Source organism: Dysidea avara, chromosome 11 (assembly GCF_963678975.1).
Source record: "Dysidea avara chromosome 11, odDysAvar1.4, whole genome shotgun sequence".
In the NCBI taxonomy this organism is placed as follows: domain Eukaryota; kingdom Metazoa; phylum Porifera; class Demospongiae; order Dictyoceratida; family Dysideidae; genus Dysidea; species Dysidea avara.
The window spans coordinates 11535509-11558695 of NC_089282.1; the positions used below are offsets into that span (position 1 = coordinate 11535509).

The 23187-nt window shown below is 36.6% G+C and overlaps 1 protein-coding gene across 1 annotated transcript; it reads left to right on the forward strand.

Moving 5' to 3' along the window:
- The first annotated feature begins 15053 nt into the window (after positions 1–15053).
- Positions 15054–18157, forward strand: LOC136238279 (uncharacterized). Its single transcript, XM_066028678.1, has 2 exons — positions 15054–15147; positions 16846–18157. Exon 2 carries the CDS (start codon positions 16866–16868, stop codon positions 18012–18014), a length of 1149 nt encoding a protein of 382 aa, XP_065884750.1. The 5' UTR covers positions 15054–15147; positions 16846–16865; the 3' UTR covers positions 18015–18157.
- The last annotated feature ends 5030 nt before the right edge of the window (positions 18158–23187 follow it).

Sequence of the window (23187 nt, forward strand, 5' to 3'; positions counted from 1 at the left end):
AGGTTAGCATATATATGTTACTGTTAAGTGTACTGTAGTACTTTTAGTTTTATGCAAAGAACATGTTTGCATACATTTTACTTGTGTATATAGGTATCTAATCCAAATCAGCCAAGCTGTAAAAAAACAGTGCGGCCCTCAAAAAGGCTATGGTGAAAAAAGATGTGAAATCCAAGGTGGCGGCCAAGCAATGGCTGTGATGGTAGGTTAATGGTAAAAATTTTAATAACGACAATTCAGGTGAATTTTTGTGCCACTTGGTCTTGGCAAAAAATTCACCTAAATTGACGTTATTAAAATTTTTACCATTAACCTACCATCACAGCCATTTCTTGGCCGCCACCTTGGATTTCACATCTTTTTTCACCATAGCTTTTTTGAGGGTCGCACTGTTTTTTTACAGCTTGGCTGTTTTGGATTAGATTTCATTTCTTTTTGTATTTGTATACCCCAAAGCTGGCTTTGGGACTTTTTAACGTGTCTTTTTTTTCTTTACCACAGGAAGAAGAAAAGGTGAAGCCGATGTACTTTAAATATTTCTGATTTTATCAGTAAATGTACAAATTATATATATATAATACATATATTTATCACAGAACTCTCCATGGTAGTTTCTTTGTAACTGAACACTCTACAAGGTGACTTCTTCTAGCTGATCTTTCTACAGGGTGATTTGTTTTTAGCTGAACTCTCTACAAGGAAACTTCTTCTAGCTGATCTCTCTACAGGAAGATTTGTTTGTAGCTGAACTCTCTACAGGTGATTTGTTTGCAGCTGAACTCTCTACATGATGGTTTCTTTGTAGCTGAACTCTCTACAAGGTAATTTCTTCTAGCTGATCTTTCTACAGGGTGATTTGTTTGTAGCTGAACTCTCTACAAGGAAACTTCTTCTAGCTGATCTCTCTACAGGGAGATTTGTTTGTAGCTGAACTCTCTACAGGTGATTTGTTTGCAGCTGAACTCTCTACATGATGGTTTCTCTTTAGCTGAACTCTCTATAAGGTAACCTCTTTTAGCTGATGTCTCTACAAGGTCACTAGTTTGTAGCTGAACTCTCTACATGATGGTTTCTTTGTAATTGAACTCTCTACAAGGTGACTTCTTCTAGCTGATCTCTCTACAGGGTGATTTGTTTGTAGCTGAACTCTCTACAAGGAAACTTCTTCTAGCTGATCTCTCTACAGGGAGATTTATTTGTAACTGAACTCTCTACAGGTGATTTGTTTGCAGCTGATTTCTCTACATGATGGTTTCTTTATAGCTGAACTCTTTACAAGGTAACTTCTTCTATTGATCTCTCTACAGGGCGATTTGTTTGTAGTTGAACTCTCTACATGGTACTTTCTTTGTAGCTGAACTCTACAAGGTGATTTCTTCTAGCTGAACTATCTCTTTCCATAGTTGCATGAACTCCCTACAAGGTAACTTCTTCTAGCTGATCTCTCTACAGGGTGAATTGTTTGTAGCTGATCTCTATACAGGTTACCTGTTTCTAGCTGATCTCTTGAATTCTCTTTAGGGTGACTGCTCTATTAGGATGACTGCTCTATTAGAGTATCTCGATCTCGCACTTGCTGCACCAAGTTGGATTTCGTGTTATAACTCCGTAGCTTTAAGTCTGATTCTTCTACACCATTGAAGTGCCTTTCTAAGATGATTACTCCATCTGTACAGTGATTTTCAAAGCATTACCCCAAACGGTTTATCTGGTAGGCGTGGCAAGTAATCGTTTTTTATTTGCTAATCTCGATTGCGTAATCGTTACACACTGTTGGTTTTTTCGTTGTATCTTCCTGGTTTTTAGCTCGATTTCTTTCAAACCACAAAAGGTTTGAGGTTCAATAGTTAACCTATTCACCCACCGATGTTCAGCTTCTTCCCATACGCGGTTTACTCTGTAGGCATGACAACATAATTGGTGTTATTTTTCGTGAATGATCGATCATAACTCTTTTCCTGTTTATCATATCCTAGCCAAAGTTGCTAAAGAGATGCGCCTTTATACCCCCCTTCTGTGTGCCAAATTTCAAGGCAATCGGATATGGCGTTCGCGTTTTATAGCAGTTTTTGTAAGTGTGCGAAAAGCCTGAGGAAGAAAAGTAAGAAGAAAAAATTATAAGGATTCAGTAATCATAAAACACGTACATACTGAAAACTACAACATACTACTACTTATTACCTAACTATATACTTATTACTACCTATACGTACTTAACTTAACCAATGTCAAAGTCAGGAAATTCGTCCTCAGCAGTATTCGAATACTGGCGGAGTATCATTTTTGCATTGTACCTCCACAAAGTCACCGCGACAGTTGCTGGAGAAGTTGGCGCCTAGCAAACTTTCGAGGTAAACCGTTTCTAACAGTTGTTCTGTCAACTATGGATCCTAAAATTGATAGGGCATATGGTGACCAAACACCAAAGGTCTCACATACAAGAGGGATAAAATCTCCTCCATTATCATTTACAATGTCCTGGTATTGGTTGTCCTTAGCTATCTCACCAACAGCAGCGGCCACCCCAGCCTGAGAAGAAGCAGAAGATATGACAGCAGACTGAGTGGTACTCCTGACGGAGAGATCAAAATAGGCAGGACGACCAAGATGAAAGTCAGGGTGGTATATGTCGCCAGGATGAGATCGGTCAGATGGAATGCCTTGCTCCCTAAGAACACCAGGGTGATCTTGGAGCAAGGCATGGTGTACAACAGACACTAAAGCATTATGACGCTGGATCCTCAAGGGACCATGAGAGCAGCCCAGCAGATGATCACCAAACTGGTCAATGACAGATAGACAAGTACAGAGTGGTAAAGAAGGGAACAAAGGAATGCCAAGCCACAAACGTAAAGCTATAGTAAAATCATGAGGAGGAATAGCTAGACCCAAAGCAGGCTGTGGAAGTGCTTTAAGCCAACCACTGCTGGTGCCAGAAGAATGTGATAAAGCACGCAGACGTGCTTGATCACGAATGGTGGAACTGCTTACAAGCTGTTTAAAAAGTGAATCATCTAAAATGGCTTGAAGGTCAATTTGAGAGGAGTTTTGCAACACAGAAGAAAAAACGGAGAAACTAAGCCAATTTTCCAAGTCGCATATCTCGGGAACGCTTGCAGCGATTTCGCTCAAATTTGGAATGTGGAGTGCTGAAGGTGGAGGAAGTGTCCACAGCAAGAATCGTCTTGTTTCATCAAGGCAGCACAGAGCTACGGAGATGCGAAAATTGCGTTTTCTTTCTTCCTGTCAATACACTCACGGGTGTTGCGCGCCGGCTTCCTGGGCCGCACTGCACACCACCGTGTGTCTTGATATGTATGTATAATGAATGTTGTTTTTCTGCAGGACTACTATATACATGCAAATAATGTATGTGAATGCCATGTACTGCTTGCAATTACATCATTTTGTTTGACAACTGCAACTGTCTACTACGTGAAACCAGACGATGGTGAGAACTGTCCTTACCAACACTGTCATGTTTTACAATATTATACTAACAAGCAATTGGATTCACATTCACAGTTACACTTCCTATCAGGTACATTTCATTTATACAGTGATTTTGTACTGAGAAATGTTCACAATATTTCTCTTACTGGCAGTAAAACTGCTCACTCAACACCCAACGCCATCATTCAGTGTACCTCATCAGTTACACTGTAGTATAGTAATAATCAACATCACTGGTCTGATCATGAGGGATATGGTGATCAAGGATTGTGGACCAAACTCTACTACTGAGCTATTATTCTCATTCGCACTGCAATTCACCCTGCTAACAAGACGAGCAGTAACAGTAGAAAACTGTAGCTCAGTTCATCTTCACAACCTACACATAAAAGATAACGCTACTAATCATGGACTGTTAACTATTAATTTGATGGGGTACAGTATAATCAGTGAGGTCACATGTAATGGTATGGTAATAGTGTACAACAACACACGAAGGAATGATAATTGTATTGAAATAAGTAAAATCCACTTTATAGGAACCGTCAAGGCAAACTACAGAGTTTCTTTAGCAATACGATATAATGCGAAACTTGCTTGCATGAGAATATCAGATACTAAATTTTCATCTTACAAGAACTTTAGTATATTACGTGCAGTAATTTCAGATTCCAACTTCCGTTATACTGTGCAAGTAGTCAATTGCAGCTTTCATCAAATTTTTTATAGTGTCATTTCTACATCATTAATTTCATTTAAAGAGTTTAGTGTATTTACTAAAAGCAATGTCATGTTTACAATATCAGATTGTCAGTTTGTTGGTAATATATTTTCCAGCAACAACTACCTTATCAGTGTTAGGCTTAAAGGAAGCATAAATGTAACCTTGAGAAATAGCTTGATTCATAACAACTCAAATGTCAAATTAATTATATTTAAAGCTGACAGAGAAAGATTGCGCTCATCAGAATTTTTACCTTCACAACGAAGTGTTATTAATTTAGTAAATACAACATCTACGATGAATAAAAAATTAAATTTTTGATAAACTCATCACAGGCTTCCATAAGACTTTTTGGCCCAGTAAAATTTGCTGACAATGATGGTGGTGGATTGACCGCTATGAACTACAAAGTTGCAAAATTGTGGCTACATGGAAATATTACCATCCAAGGAAATCATTTGTATGAGCTATTATACGATATTGGAAAATGTGCACATAAAATGCTCACTTTAAGAATGGAGGAAAACACCATTCTATTGATGAGAAACAATGTGTTTTATACCTTTATTGCATGCAAGGAGGAGTGGTTATTAAAATCACAGCCATACCTACCATGTTTCTTTCAGTACTACAGCGACCGTGGTAATCTAGACGATGAATTTAATAATGGCCACTTGTTAAATTATTCTATCATTTTTGGTAAAAACACTTACTTAACCCAATACTTGTTCAAACCAACTCACTGCAGCTGGCTCCAAGATTCAGCATTTCAAAATGCTAATCCTGGAGAAGTGTACCAAAGGTTTATGTCTTCAAGCTATAACTTCAATTCCCTAAATTTATACTTCAAGAGAAAGAATTTTTGCATTTGTAAAAGTAACAGTGAATATAACTGCCTTCAAGATAAGCTTGGATCAATTTATCCTGGAGAAACACTGCACTTTAGGTTGAACAAAGTAAAAAAGAAACTTTTTGAAACTAAAAATGACAGTTACTATCCCATACAAACATATTTTGACACAATATCTATAACAGAATGTGAGCTTCTTCAACAAAAAGACATCCGTTTAACAGAAGGTCAGTGCACTAAAGTGAGCTATACAATTATGTCTTCTCAAGCTAGGTGGTGTGAGCTGTTTGTTAAAGAACACCTGAATGACAGTGATTACTATGGTTTGGAAAAGTTCTATGTTTATTTTTTACCTGGTTGTCCCATGGGGTTTGTTAAATACACTGATAGGTGTGAGTGTGACCATACGCTTTCCTTTATTGGAATATCAACATGTGACATCAACCAAAGAGCTATACTACGTCCTGCTAATAGTTGGATAACTGCTAACACCATTAAAGATTCCATGCACAATTACATGTTTTCTAAACGCTGTCCATTTGACTATTGTCTACCTCACCCATCTTATGTAAACTTGTCCAATCCTGACTCACAATGTCAGTTTAACAGATCTGGGCTATTGTGTGGACACTGTCAACAACACCTCAGTACTACATTTGCTTCATCTCAATGTCAACGCTGCTCCAATGTATACCTCTTGCTTATTCTATTATTTGCACTACTAGGAGCATTACTAGTATTTGTAATGTTTGCTGCAATCAACTTGACTGTGACTGAAGGAACTGTGATTGCTTTTGTTCTCTATGTAAACATTGCTAGTATTAATGATACAATATTTTTCCACTTCATCAATTCTCTTATGTATTCATCTCCATTGCTAACCTTGACTTTGGAATTCAAGTATGTTTTTACAATGGAATGGATGACTATGCTAAAATGTGGCTACAGTTAGTATTCCCATTATATCTCATTCTCATTTCTGTCTCACTCATCATCACTAGTCGTTACTCCACTACAATACAGAGACTAACAGCACGTAGAGCTCTACCAGTACTTGCAACCCTCTTTCTGTTGTCTTATACTAAGACTTTAAGGACTGTCTCCAAAGTGTTGTTTTCATATTCTGAAGTACTTCACCTACTATCAGACTCCACTAAGTTGATATGGTCAGTAGACACTAACGTACCACTACTGGGAGGAAAATATGTAATGCTGTTTATTGGTTGTCTTCTTTTGTTCCTCATAATGATTCCATTTGTTGTCATTGTTCTTTTCACCAGACCACTGTTAAGGTTCAAAATAATAAATAAACTCAAGCCATTGCTAGATGCTTATCAAGGAGCATATACTGACAAGTGTCATTACTGGACTGGTTTACAACTTGTAATAAGAGCTGTGTTCTTTGGAGTATCATCACTGGATAGAAATATCAACTTGACTGTTGGAATTATCTTATTAAATATCATGATAGGTGGCCATGGAATCATGTATCCATACAAAAGAAGAGTACAGAATTATCAGGAGCTTGTTCTTCTCTGCAACCTTCAAGGGTTATATGTCTTTTCCTTATATGGCACTAAAACAGCCATCATTGATATCTTAGTCACTCTTGTCTTTGTACATTTCTGTATCATTCTTGTTCATCACTTCATAACTTACACACAAGTTGGTACAGTGATGGGCAAAAAAGTGACATTAATGCTCAACAGTGTTGCACAACAATTGAAGATACCTTACAAAGGCATGAAAGTAGAGCCTGAAGGGTTAGAACTTAATGTTCCTGATGTAACCTATGATTACCGGGAATATCAAGAGCCAATGATTGAATTTTAACTCTGACTAACTTGACACATTTGCTGCTTGTATGCAATTAGCCAAATACTTGTATATACTGATTTTAGTTATGCATAATTTTGCTGGTTAAATATATATATTATTACATGCCTATGCAGTGTGTGTATTGTTTTGATTTATTTATTAGATGTAAAAACTTGAGCTGGCTGCATGTGCGTGTGACTACTTTAATGTGAAATATGATATAAGCTTGACATGCATGCCTGCACAATTTAATACTGTAGAAATCATAAAGGCCAATACACGTCCCTTTCAAAAATATTGACCAGTCTTGTATTTCCTTTATGGTGACAACTTGGTTAGCCTTAGGGTACAACCTAGCTCCAACATGCCTCTGCATGGAATACTTTCTATACATTTTTTAAGGAATTTTCTTCTAACAGACATGACAGACAGACTGGACAACTAACTGATACCTTATTACAGGTGCAGATCAACAAAGGCTAATACTACACATTTGATTTTTTCACGGTTAGTTGTCCAACAAAAGCATTTTGTGTATTGTATTGTACAAGATAGAATTGTGTACGTGTCATGAATTTATCTTGATTCTCTTTTGTCACATTTGTTTTGTTGCTCAGCATATTGATGGCTAGCATATGAGGATTAAAACAGGAATCATCCATAAATGTTGCAACATGAGCCTCTTATGTATATATATATGTATATGTAATAGGATGGATGGCTGTGGTATTCGGGATTAATAGTGCAAGCATTGTAAACAGGAAGGAGTAAAATAGTGCGAGGCGAAGCCGAGCACTATTTCCTTCCTGTTTACAATGCGAGAACTATTAATCCCAAATACCACAACCATCCGTCCTATTGCAAATTAATCCGACAACCATAGCAACTGTTACTAGGCAACAGAAATTCAAAAATAACCACTGCAAAAGTCCAATCACACTTAGCAACCGTTGCCTGGCAACCGTTGCTATGGTCTCAAAATGTCTTTTACCTTAGCAACGGTTACCCAGCAACCGTTGCCAAGCAACCATATAATGTCATACCTTGGGGGCATCTATCGCTATGGTAACAATAGTTGTCAAATCGGACATTTACTTCTAATATAAACACATCTCACTATTTTAACCAATCAAATTAATATTACAGATTTTTGTCATGGGACCTTGACAAACAAGTGTAATACTAGTTCTATTGGCTAATCGCTTGACGTATTTCAATATAATACGTCAAGCTGCTATTGAGAGTATTATACAGTAACACATTCAGTTGTTGGATTAATATATTAATACAACATCAATATCGTGTCCTGTACAAAAACTCAAATAGCAGCTTGTGGTATATTTTTGATATACTACAGCAAACTAGCCAATAGAATCAGTATATCATCTGATTGGCTAAAATTTTTTGATAGTGTTTAGTTGTTTTACCAGTTAGGCATGTCTGACTTGACAACTGCTGGTACCATAGTAACCAATACCTGTTACCTAGCAACAACATCATTGCCTCCTAGCAACCGTTGCTAGGTAACCATAGCAACCGTTGCTAGGTAACCATAGCAACCGTTGCTAGGTAACCAGTACTGATTTTAGAAGTGATTTTGACACCATAGCAACGGTTGCTAAGCAACCACCAAAAAGCATGTAACTTGGTCAGGTTTACATTTTGTTGCCTAGCAACAGTTGCTATGGATTGTTGGACCGATTTTCAAGAAGATTGCAGGCTGCAGCACATGTGCATACTCCTTGAGCATGCTAATCACAAGGAATTACTTACCAGTACTAATAATGGTGTAAAAACATTAGAAATTGCTGTTACTGCTTCCAAGTAGGAGACGAGATGTTGTATTAACATATTATACTACAGATATCATGGTATTCGAAATATATACCAAAAGATATACATATTTAGGAAAGGGTGCCATAGTGCGAGGCTTCGCCTCGCACTATAACATCTTTTCTAAGTTTGTATATCTTTTGGTATATATTTCGAATACCATGATATCTGTAGTATAACATATACATATATATATATATATAATTTTATATACAACCAAGGTCAACTACAGATTCATTGCAGACACCCTTCATCATATGTTAACAACTAATACTGATCAATGTAAAACAGGAATTAATACATTTGGGGAACATGTTAGTCTGGCCATATCCTAATATGTCACTGACTCAGTTGTGATTTTGTCCTTTAATGTGGTTCATTGCTGTGAATACCAAACAAATATGCGTGTGTCAATACAATATAAACTTCTGAAACAAGGAACATGTGTAGGCCATACACACATAATAGTATCCTACTTCAGTTGTCACTATGTCAGTATAGCTGCAGATTTAAAATTGTATACTATATACACTACAATGATTGCTTGAATGGTTTATTTTTCACTGAATATACCCATGCCCTCTGTTTTTGCTGAAAGCAGTGCTACCTGCTAGATGGTTGCACAAGTGTCTAGCTACTTGTTTGCAAATGATCTGAGAGTTTTTGTTTTCCCAAACTGAAAATTTCTTCTTGATAATGAAGCAAATGTTCCCTTTAGTTCCACTTCTTTATGGAGGCCTTCTGTGCATACTACTGGAGTTACATTACCTACTTACATTGTTATAGAATGCTCTATACCAGCATGCATTCTTGATTCCATGAATTGTATATTCTAGTCCCGTTGACAACATGTTTTATACATAGTTCATGATATTGAAATCATACCATGTAATAAATGCCACAGAATGGAGCAATGAATTTTAAAGTGATCACTTTGGCATTTATGCATTGAGCAGTGAGTGCATTGTAAGAACTACACACAGCATGCAAACCACACACAGCATAACGTGGTAAACCACAAGGAGTCTGGAGGCATGCTCCTCTGCAAGTTCAAGAATGAATCTGAAATTGAAGGGGCCAGTGGCAAAAGGGGACAAGTCAGTGCCATTTGAAAATTTAGGCGACCATGTAGTGGGCATTAAACAGAATTTTGAGACATAATTGAATTATTGTATTATTTGCTAAAAAGCCGCGTGTACACATGTATAACAAGCTCAATAAGGCCATTGACCGCCATTCTGGAATGGGAGGTATGTTACAAACCAGTTGTAGCAACTTGAGACCTGCTCAGAAATTACCAAAAATGGCAATTTCTGGACTGCTCACAATTTATGAGCAGCAAAAAGTTGCCACTTCTAGCAACTTTTCAATTGCTCATAATTTAATTTGGCAATTTCTGAGCAGGCCATTCCCAAATTAATTGCCAGTTTCTAGGTATAGTAATGGCAGAAAAATGAGTGAACTTTTATGTGTGTAAGAAGATGTCTTTAAGTTTGTGTAGCAAGTGGCAATTAATAAAGATAATGATGGAATAAACAAGGGCAGATTTAGGGGGTTACATGGAAGACTGAAGCACCCCTTTCCAAAATTTTACTATGTACTAGCTGGAGAGATAGTAGAAGCTACAGTACAGGTGCAGTTGCATCAAAAGCAAGAATAGAAGAGCTGTCTCTTCTAAGAATCAACAAGAGGGTAAAACTACTTAAACAGTTGCTAAACTTTAATAGACAGTCAACTACTCTAATAGAACATTCATCATTAAGATTCTTTACTATACATACTCCTAGACCCCTTGAACTTGAACTTTAAACTCAAACTTACTGCAGCATATATGTTATGCCCTTTATATGAAAGCTAGTTACCACTGCTAGTTAAAGTGGCTCACAATGTTTATTCAATAAGGTGCAGTCAATATTATTGCCAAATTTGATCTCAGAAAGCTATAATTTCCTGTTAGGACATGACCCCTAGATAAAGCATGTTCCTCATGCTGAGTGTGCTTCTCACACTACTATAGTTGTATCAACCAGTTGCCACATTTTAGTTAACCCGATGCCCCTAGCTTAGCTCCCCCTAGGGAAATCCTAAATCCACCCCTGATAAAAAGTTTATAATTACCTTTAATATTATAACTTTAGCTTGATACTTTGTACATACTACTTATTATATGCTGCTGCTGCTGTAATACTTTAAATTGTATTTGTATTATTATATCCTGCACTTGTTTTTATGCATATAACTACAGGCCTACAGCTATTGTTATTCAGTAATAGTGACTATCTTACTGATGAAAGGTCACATGAGCTAGCAGGCATAAACTACAATTTCTGGGTTATATGCAAAATTGGTAATTTTGTGTTGGGCATATTATTCTACTAAATTTGGCAATATTGGGGTAATCTGCTAAATTATATCTTCAATTAGTTCTTTGTTCTTTATAAAGAAGGAGTGCACTTATTGCCACATTTGGTAGCTTTTGAGAGTTAACTTTTGGTAGCTGAAAGTTACCATTTTGGTAATTTCAAGTATCTAGCCCAATTTTAATTTTGGAAACTATTAACTTTACAGTTCATTTTGTTACCAAAATTGACAGTTTTTGGTAATTTGTGAGCAACCATTTATTGCCAACTTTGGCAATTTGGAGGTATCAAAACATTGCCATTTTTGTGAGCTAAATCCCACAATTGATTAGTTCATTGTTCTTAATAAAAGTAGACTAACTTATTTCTAGAATTGATAGCTTTTGAGCACTATTTTGTGGTTGTTCAAGCTGCCAAATTGGGAATTATGACCAGTTTCCAGTTTTGGAAACTTTTGGCCTGCTTGAAAACTATTGGATTACTTAAAATTTTCCAAAAGTGACAGCTTGAAATTGCCAAAAAGTGGAAACCGTTGGTTGCCAGAAATTGCCAAAAATGGTGATTTCTGAGCAGTCTAATATAGTTTCCAAAATTGGACTTGTAACATACCTGGATTAGTTATGGTAAGTGGTGGAGTTCCAAATGCATATCCACATTCTCTAAAAGCTCAGACCTACTTGCTCAAATTGAAGAGTTAGTTCTGAATCACCATAATTATATTCCATTTTAAAGAAATACTGAGGATCACTCTGACTGTTCTATTAGAGTAGCTTGACTGCTTTAATTGACTGCTCTGCGTTAGAGTATCTTTAGGAGTATTAACAAGTTCAGCTGGTAAGAACACACACTGCTCAGTACCACTTTAAGACCATGCACCTGGTCATCTTTAGTAGCTCATTAACCTCTGATGATATAGGTCCCAAACACAGCTAAGGTGTACTATGTAGCCTAAATACTTTTAGGGGGATTTTTTAGCAATGTAAAATTAATGGGTTTGCAAACAATTCGGCCAAATGTAGACCAATAGCTATATCAGTGGAGGTTTTCAAGGAAGAAATTTTCACTGTTGACCCCCAAAACCATGCAAGCAAAATAATCCCTCCTCGAAATATTAAGGCTGTACAGCACTTCATAACCTCATTAATAAGACTGCCTTATTATAGTGAACATATCAGGTAGGTTCCAAACATAGCCAGGTTAAGGTTACCATCATGAACTCATGATCATTAATAAGACCACCCGAGACCACCCGAGACCACCTCATTTATGTGAGAGCCATTTCCCCTATAAAACATGCTAATTGTGTATAACACCTTACCACAGATGGTACTGCATAGGCGGATCTATTTATAATTATGTTATAATTGTAGGAGTAATGCCAGTGAGTATGTTACAATAGAAAGGGAATTAAAACTACATACTACAAAATAAAGCTACATAAGTTTACAATGTGATTTGATGTAAAAATCCTTAAAAGTGTCTACATTATTACAAACTATAAGATTGTTGCACAATTGAATCGTACTGGTAGGAGACCCTGTTAGGGGGGCTGAGGGGGCAAGAAGCTTTAGGATAAGACAGCGTTTATTCCACTGAGAGGATGAGAAAAGTTGTCATTCACTTGCATAACTTAATTTGTTTGGCATAGTTGAATGGCATACGATTTTCTAAGACTCTAGTTGGGATATCTTCTGAGAAAATTTTAAAAATTAGGTTTGAATTTGAGAGCATTTTTGATAGCTATTTAGCTAACAAAGTGTATGCATATAAAATTAATTAGCTCATACCTGAGATAAACTTGACTGTTTGGTCGTAGCTAAGTTATAATTTGCAAGTAGACTGAACTGTGGCTATTCTATTAGAGCAGTGACTGCTCTAAAGGAGTATCTCTATCTTAGACTTGGCACAAAAATTCAAACTTGTTTGCCTCACTTTCTTCACAGTGTTGTAAGGTTTAACTATAAATTTATAACTGTTGTGTCTTCCTTTTGCTTTCTGTACTTGACTGAATACAGTGTGCCATTGCCAACTTTCAGTGGTCATCAGGCTGTTATTCAAGACACAAAAAAATGTATTGAAGACATATGGGAATGTAAATATAAGGCAACATAGTGCAGCAGCGAATAGAGCGCTACTGCTGAATAGCATCAAAAGTTGTCAGCCACCTAATAATATCTCATTTAGCATTACAAAACTAGAAAAGTTCTGCTGTTTAAGCCTGGCAATTTAATTAATAAATAATATTATATTTCCAATACAATTTGTATGGGCTGAAGTAATACTACTGCATTGCATACAGGTAAAAACATTTCAAGCTACGAATAGCATCTAATCTGAACTGTGGTCACCTAAATATCAAAATTATACCTGACTTTAGCTGATTTGATATTGACATAGGCTGACAAATTTTAGTTATCTGAATTTTGAAAGCCACAATTTTCAATTCACAACATAATAAAGCCTCAATGGACTACCACAGGAGTTTCCTATCTCATATTCTGTTGATACACCACATAATCAGGGGAATTCTCTGCATTTAACCACTCATAACCAGGGGAATTCCCTCCGTAAGACCAAACACTCACACACAGTATCTAGCTTTCTTACTCTCTATGTCTGTCTGTCTGTCTCTCTCTCTCTCTCTCTCTCTCTCACACACACACACACACACACACACACACACACACACACACACACACACACACACACACACACACACACACACACACACACACACACACACACACACACGCACGCACACACACACACACAGTTTAAGTATTCAACTTACCACCGCTGGTAATACACAGAATCTAGTTCAATCTAATGACACTTGTATGGCTTCTCAGCTAGGTGAATGACTTCCTCAACTTGTAACATAACCCATAGATTACGGAGTTCTACATGGAATTGGTTTCCGTGATTGTTACAAAGAATTAAAGCAGGATAATCTTCCTGAGCTCAATCCAACTAAGTACAGCACTCTTTGGGTATAAAAGATTTAGTAAGGTAGTTAGCTGAAATCTGCGCCTTTTTTGAATGTAAAAAAAAAAAGAGGAAGGATTTTATAACACTGTTAATACCCTAGAGAGGATATAGCTACACCATCAGCTGGCTGGGTAGTAGTACCAGACAATGTGCCACCCATCCCACATCAGCCCCTCCCCCAAGTTTGATTTCATACAGATCACGTGACTATGTGATAAAAATTTTAAAAATTACACACATTGTGTTAATAGTTCAGTCATCGGTAGTTTTCTTCAATATCTTTCCCTATAAAAAGTCAAAATATGTTACTTTAAAACCATGCGGGCATGTGAACACACACACACACACATAGAGTGCATAACATCACACTACAGCACAGCACGTACTGCAAAAGCAACACAGTTGTCAGCATACAAGGAAATAAATAGATTAATTAATGGATTAATTAAATTCATGGCTAATTGTATAGCTATGTCATCACTACTAAAGGCACCAGACATGACAATAATAGCAGCAAAAGTTAGAAAGAGATACACAGATAATGATTATGCAAAGCCGTGTGCTATATTAGAGTGTTTGGTAAGCCTTTAACCATGTCCCTTGTTGTACACCCAAAGTTGGTAATGCCGGAATGCCTGATTCCTGCTTTTGGTGTCTTGTTCCCGTATGTCTCCTGTAGCTACATCATTGTTTTTTACACTGTAAAGTTTTAAAATAAAAAAAAGTCCCAAGGGGGGAGGGTTGGTTGCGGGGGAGGGTTGGTTGCCTTAGGTCTCCTCTCAGATCCACTAGCCTCCGCGCCCTAGTCATGATCAGTATCGGGGGCGAGACTATTGAAGTAGCTAGCTATAGACTATCTCCTTGACCTTACCCGGTCGCCTCACCATAGGCTCTATAGATAAGCTTAACAGCTATATTCCGTAAGGAAAATAAATAGGCTATACTATCCATGACCTTACCACAGAGCAGCAGAGCAGGGCATTCCTTCGTTTACGTCGTTGGCGTTTACAATAATTATTACGCGCCTGCGCTATAATCCGTAATAAATTCTTAGCGCGTGATAGAAACACAGCAGCATTGTTGACGGAACTTTTCCTGAAGGCTGAAGGTTACTCCTACTTGTAAGTGATGTATACAGTTTTTGTATAATCGGTTGTCACAGTATGATATTGGTACGTTAATTACTAGATGCCCCTCCCTTTAATTAAACCATAGATTGATCTCAAAGTATACCTGCCAGTTGGGTTTAAGCATTATGGACCTATCAAAATTTTGCCACACTTACCCAGGAGGGGAAATGGGAGGGGATTTGACTCAATTCTAGGTCTAATTCCCCTACACTGGGACAACATTGTAGGTCTAATCCATTCCTTGAGTATCTCGATCCTTTAAAACTCCCACACCTGGGACATAAATTTTTATCTAATCCCTTGTTATGCCCCTCTTTTGTAGGTAGGTAGGTGGAGCAAAACGTGCATTATTAATGTAGGTGAAACAAGAAGGTTTTTGATTATGTGAGGATAAGGTGAGCACTTGCTTGAGAAGTATGCACCTTGCAAAATTTGCAGATTATTAGTTAAAGACATTAATTAATTAGCTAATTGCAGTGTTGCTTTTGTTGTGTATCTCATCGTGACGTATGCTGGCAACAAACTCCATTAGGGTGCTTCAATTGGTAGTGACGTTCTGGTCTATTACATGCATCCCTGTTCTAAAAATAGTTTTAGCCTTCAGAATACATAGTGAAAAGCCCACAGTGCTTTAGTATTCAGTAATTCTGATGTATTGGCTGTATTATAGTATGTACACATTGAGCTGAACCCTCCAAAACATTCAATAACTCATGGATGATTATGCAAGTTATTGAAATTTAGCTCATTTGTAGCACTGTTTGACCTGCTAAAAATATTTCAAAATTATTGTCTTACAAAATATTTACGACCAATCAAAATAATTATTGTTGCCATACATTTCCTGTGGAGAAGCCATAAAGACCGTCTGGCAGGCTCCTGTAAGTGTTCAAGCTTTAGTCGGATACATGGCTGCAGGTTCGAGGCTGCCCAGATCCAGTCATGGATTTTTTCTCCTTTTCAAACCATACTTTCTGTAACAACTTTAAACAGGCTGTAGGACCAGGTGTCCAACAGACCTTCAGTACTTGTGCTTTAATAAGTAATTTAGACAGGTGCTAACGACATCAAGGGGTGAGTCTGAGGAGTCACATAGATAGTAATGTCTGTTTATTTGTTTTCTCAGGGCTTAGCTTGTGGGTGTACTGATCTTTCATATAGCCTTTACAGCTTTAATATATAGAAAGTGTCACGATTAGCATATTGTTAGTGATAGGCTGCAACAAACTGGCCACCGAATGTGATAAAAATTAATATTAGGATAGTATCGACCTATGTATGCAATCACCATTGAAACTAACTTTCACCTTGAATGGATAGTCACACCAGTACAGAACCACAACTTTAATTTGGTCACACAATGTACTCTGATTGAACAGGTACCTCATGTTGCATACCCTCCTACCTGCTTCTAAAGCTGAAATCCTAGATAAACTACCAGTTGTGTGGGGTGACACATTATCCTCACAAAGTACACTCTTACAATATGAATGATTTCATAAGTGTTGGTAGTAAATTATTTACTAGTAATATTGCTAATGCTTTAGAGCAAGTGCTTTAAGTTAAGTGCTCACTTCTCATCCTTTCCTATTAACATCCCCTTGTGCTACTGCATCTGATTAAATGGTCCATGCAATGCCCTTTATCTTTCATGTGATGCCGTCTATCTTTCTGGTGTTGCTTGTTTAGGTAACTGGTTATGACACTGGATGCATTTAACTAGAAGAGTTGGATTGCTAACTACTGTAATAGTAGTTAGCTTACTGGTTGTGTTACTGTTGTTTCCTCACAACCACCTGTTACCAACTAACCTGCCGAGGAATGTAGTTAATGATGTACTACTACACACTGAACCATCCTGGTCAGAGAGTACAGACATTGCGTCAACTCAAGATTCGTCACATTTACAAACGATTACATCAACTCAAGATTTGCCACATTTCCAAGAGGATGATCAAACACGACATGTACGACAAACAGTTATTAATCCAAACTACCTATCTCCATTGGTTATTAACAGGATCAAGTATTTTGTATTTTTCATTGGACATGCACGTAGTGGCCACAGCATTGTTGGAGCGATACTAGATGGCCATCCTCATGTTGTGATAGCGCACGAAGAAGATTTGTTCCATAAGATGGTAGATGAGTATAAGCATTTTGTCAAAACACAAATATTTAATGTGCTGTGGCGTAACTCTAAAGCAGCAGCTACAGAGGAATTACAGCTTACTAAGAAAGGGTACAACCTTTTTATTAATAACTCATACCAAGGTGCCTACCAGTCACACATTGACATAATTGGTGATAAGAGAGGTGGAATGACAGCAGATATGATAGCAAAGGATCGGGACACATGGGAATCAGTTTTTCGCAGATTAAAAACAGTTATTGGTTTGCCTATGAAAGTGTTTCATGTCATTCGTAACCCATATGATAACATTGCAACTATTATACTGATTAAAAGTCAAACTACTTTTCATCTTATGCTTAAAGAAATGAAATTGAGTAATGAAACTTATTCATGTGACCCACAATTAGTTGATGATGAGATAAATGATTATTTCCTGTTACACCAAGGTATAGAGGATGTTATAATAAAACATAAGCTTGATGTAATTGAGGTACATGGACAAGATCTTATTAGTAACTCCAGAAAGGCCATCAGTGACATGTGTGATTTTTTAGGAGTAACTTGTGATAGTCATTTCTTGAAAGTGAGCAGTGACAAGGTGTTTATGGAAGAGTCTGAAATGCGCTACAAACTCAACTGGAGACATGATCAAATTAGGAAAATCAAAGAGAACGTTAAGAAGTTTAGTAACTTGCAAAGATATGCTGAATCATTTAATGAGTAAATTGGTCACTTTTTTTATATGAAGAAAATTCCAAATTCAAGTGTTTAATGACTGAATGATGTTTAATTTCACAAGCCACAAGGTGCATGTAAAAAGAACTACGTGACGTTTTTATCACAAAAAAATTTTTGTGCTGTGTTATCCATGACAACTATGAAAATGTTCTCTAAAATTTTTACACCTGGCATGCACTTCCCTCTACTCAATGAGGGAACTGAAACTATCTGGCCATGATCAATTGATGCATGGCTAGTACATCAGTCTGAATACAACAAAAGTGCATAAGGTAGGTTGGCAGTGTTTTTATTTGTTGGATCACTTCCATTCCTGCAGTAGGCAGTGGAAAGGTGAGCAGCAGTAGCTATGTGGGTCTGGTATATGATACTTTCAGTATCATGCTGTGGAGTTGCATGCATGTATAGGGTGTTGCTTATAAGTTCACTTCTGCTTGACACATAGAAAATTTAATTATTTAGCCTCAAAAGTGCACACTGGAGTGGAAAGGGTATAAAGTACCTTTGCCAGGCTAAAAATCCATCTAATTATTCACATGCAGGAGTGAGCTAAGATTGCCATGAAACTTTACTACAAGTATAAAAAAAGAGGATAGTGTTATTTTAAATGAAAGCAGTTGAAACAAAGGGTGTGCATGGCAAAGCCCCGATGAAAGTGCTTAAATAGCAGAGAATTTCAACCCATACATGGTGAAACTGAAAAAAACATATCCATTAGATTTACATTTAGTCACAAATTTTTTTTTTTGTATGGTGTATATTTTGAAAGAGCCAATAAAGAATTTTACAAATCAATAGCTATGCCCAAAAAGTATAGAATTGTTAGGTAAAAATGGTGAGATAACAGTGTAGATCAGAAGTAAAGGAGTTCCCTCATGTATTGATTTTTTTTTCACTAATAATCTAGCAGAAGTGTTATATATATAAAATGAGAACATGGCAATGTTGGCCAATCTTTTGTTGTAATTAAAGTAAATTCTATGAATGTTAGAGTATTTCTTTTAGGCAGCTTTGATTTCAATAAGCCTTGCTCTAAAATTTTAGCAATTATAACTTATCTGCTCAGCTGATCATCAGAATATAGCTATTCTTTTTGATGCCATCAGTTCAGCCATTGAATGGAAATCAGCTTTCCTTACTCTAGCTTCCAATTCTTTAAGCCACTCAATATTGCTGTACAGCATTTGTCCAGCCTAGGTGACTAGGAAAAAGAGCTGAACCAGTTTATAGATTATCCTAGTCATCCAGCAGATGCAACATGTGAGGCTGGAGTGACGATCACTTCTGGGATTGGCAGTTTTGGTGGTATCCTCAGGAAAGTGCCCTTGGTATGAGTACCTTCAGTTGAAATTAGTGAAACACCTTTATCACACATTCACTAATTATAGCTATTATAATATGCACACTCAATAAACTAATTTTGCGATGATAGTTGAAAATGTTGCAATTAATGGTAGCTATGCATGGCAATGGCTTTCACCATTGGAAGATTTTGTCATTGTAAAAATGCTTGTGGATTCTCTTGTCTCAGCTGTGCTCCTGCAATTACACCAAGGTTCCCTGTGTATAGCATAACATCATACAGCTGGGGCAAGAAAGTTTGATATATATGACTCTGATCCTTGGCAAGCTATTGGTTGGTTTTCTTCTACATTGCTAATTCAGCTTATACGCAGTACTGGACCAATAGAAGAATAAAGGCATTTTACTAGACCACTCTAACTGGCTCCTTTTCAATAAGGTGCATGTGCTTACAAAAACAGCAACATGCACATACACTTTGCCACAACACTTTGTGAGCAACTGGAAAAATCCTCCTTTATTTCTGTAGCAACATATGATCATCTGTTGTATGGTGTTATGTAGTGCTTTGTGTATGCATGCTTTGTTGTTGTTTTGTGCTGGTGTGTGTGTAACTAGTGTCAGGTAACTGCATGTGTATACTCTGGGATGAAAAATTAGCCAGCTTTGCCTAAATCAAGAGTTTAAATCAAAGTAGCTAGTGTAGCACTTGCTATTTTTAAAAATTATAATAATTGCAGGTTTCTAAAAGAGTATATATGTGCAATGTAGTAGTTGCATGCAGCAAGTACAAATTAAGTGAGTAGTAATTAATTAAGTATTTATTAAGTAATTTAGTTATTGATCACATAATCAGGAACAGAGCATTGAATCTTCAATTCCAACACTTTATAATTGAACAAATGGATCTGGCAGGCTGTTCCATATAGCAGTGGCTTGGACAAATCTTTATGAACATTTATTCTTGAAAATGGTATAATGGAAAGGTAGCTTAGCATCAAATTTTGAAGAAATTGTTACGAAGCAGATAAAAGCACCATTTTTCTGAAGTTTTGTTAAAGCATTTGGACCAAATATTAGAAGGAGTGCATTCCTCCATTATTATTGGTCACTGCTTGTAGAAAAAAATCTAAATACTCTAATAGAGCAGTCAACCAATAATGGATAATTGTATATTTGTATCTCCTTTAAATAGCTGTAAGCTAATATTTTATCTGTAAAAACATACAACACACCTTCTATAATCTAATAGTCCTGGGGAGCATGACCCCACACCCCAGAATGGCATCCTTGCATTATTTAAACTTCACCGTGTAATTTCATTTCCAAAGTTACCTATATACTCTCTGGCTTGCTGAATGCTAAGAGTATAGGAGTAAGGAAACCGGTGCTTCCTTTGGCTTTTCTTAATTATAAGTTGCTTTAATTATGCAGTGTACAGTAGGTCTATTTTTTGACCTGTTCAGTTACCCTTAACCTTGCAAGGACCATGACAGTTTCATGGTAGCTGCACAGCATAGCGTAAATATTGTAACAGTTTACATCTTTGGCGTACTACCTAATAATATTTGTATGTGACATAATTACATTGGTGATCTAGAAACCTATCTTGCTGGAGAGTCTGGTTTGTAAGCATATTTTGAGTTTTTTCAGCTACTATATGCCATGGGTAGTACTCTATAGTGTCACTAACATGTTATATGGGATGCACTGGACATCACTTCAAGTTAGAAGGGAAAACCTGAGACTGATAATGATCTATAATGTTGTTAATAATTTTGTTGAAATTGAAACAGGGAGCCCACTCATCAGGAATAATTTACCTACCTGAGGGCATTCAAATAGTTTCAAAGAACCATTTACACAAGTTAATTCGTTTAAATATTTTTTTACCCAGATGCAATTTAATTGTGGAACAAATTACCATACTATAATTAATTGTACAACATTACAAAACTTTAAAGATCTAATTAACAGTTAATAATATTTGCACAAACACCACACCTTTTTATGTACGTTTACACTTGTTTGTCAAGTTTTAGTGCTGTAATTGATTACAATTTCTTGGAGTTGATATCCCCTGTATGACTATATACACAGAATACAATTTTACCACTACCAGTGCAACTTTAGATGAAATGATAGAGTGTCACAGTGTCACATCAAATCTACATACCTGCATGGTTATAATGGAGGAACATACTTGAATTGATATGTAAAGCAGAAAACAGATTGAATTGTCCATGTGATTACTTCAGAGTTTTAATATGATCATCCATGCAAACTAGTTTACTACTGAACATTGTCATTGTATCAAGACATTGAATCTATTCTAAAGTGGTAGTGACTCTGTGGCTTAATATGCATGCCACACAGTAATAATACAGCATTCATGCAGTGCTCCCTCGATTATCTGAACCTCTATTATCCAAACACTTGGTTATCCGAATGACTGCTCTATTAGAGTATTTTGTCTAAGATGTAGAGTATTTGAACATGACTCTGTATATAAATGATTGGACTTTGATTATCCTAACTTTTTGATTATCTGAACATGTCTTGGTCCCAAGGGGGTCAGATAATTGAGGGAGCACTATACCCAGGAAAGATTTGCAGAGCAAATGCTTGAAATGCCATATAGTAGTATAGTGTGTGTATTTCATGAGCTATAACCACTTGTGGCATTGTTATAGGTTAGTAGTTTGCTTAGGCACTGATACTGAATGCATTTTCTAGGAAATTTAAAAAAAGACAGATTCTTCCAATATTTACAGCCTAACTTTTGCTTTCAAGGGAAAAAATAAGAATGTGTGTTTGGTTGCAAGTGTAGTTGTAGTAGCTATCCAAGAAAGCTGTCTAGATTCTAGACAACTTTATGCATGATTCCCAACACCTTTTCAAGTTTCCACCAATGTGAAAGATTTAATATTGGGTTTATGACAAGCTAGTTTAAAGATGTAAGGGTAGGTTGCTTATGCGCATTTGCTGAAAAACCTATCCTTACATCTTTAAACTAGCTTGTCATAAACACAATGCTCAATCTTTCACATTGGTGGAAACTTATCCTATTTACTTTTCTTCTTCTTTATTTAGGCTAGACTAGTTAAGATTGGTAAATATACTAATGACACTATTCAAATAACTAATCACAGTTAGATTCTATGAACCTAACAACACGCAGGGGTGGACTTAGGATTTCTAACAGGAGGTTTCCAGTGGCATATATAGTAGGACTCAGATATACAGGGGTCTGGCCCATCTGGGGGCACAGCCACTGGCAAGGTTTTACTTTTATAATGCTTGAAATTTAATAAAACCTGATACTATACACATTAGTTTTGGTCTACTGATCCTCACTACTATCATCTCATGCCATCACTTTCTAAGTGTTTCTTGGAACTTCTGCAATGCAGAAATACAATGTGGTGTCTTGACTATAATAGTTTTATCAATCTTAGAAAGGGTACAATACTTACAGTACTTACACACTATCTAGCTACGTGTGGTAAGTATGCAATCCATTAATTCACACTTAAAAGATCAATGCCTTTCATATTCTATATAGCTAATCTAGTAGGAAACTTATAAACACTATATAGGTATGTAAAATACAATGGGACTTAATTAAGCCCTTAAAATGTCTTAGTTAAAGCCTACTTCTAATAAAATTACTTGTCATTTGCTGCTACTCACTGAACCTATAAATTGCAGCTGGGCTACTATAAGCTACCCAATAGTTATGTATTTGGACATCAATGTCTAGAACAACTTATAGATAGGTTGATCTATCTATTGAATTCTTACTATATGCATGGTTACTAATAGCTCACTAGGCTAGCTACATTTGTTTTACAATT

Coding starts and splice junctions, on each gene's coding strand:
- LOC136238279 (XM_066028678.1), top strand. CDS start 16,866: ATGCATTTAACTAGAAGAGTTGGATTGCTAACTACTGTAATAGTAGTT.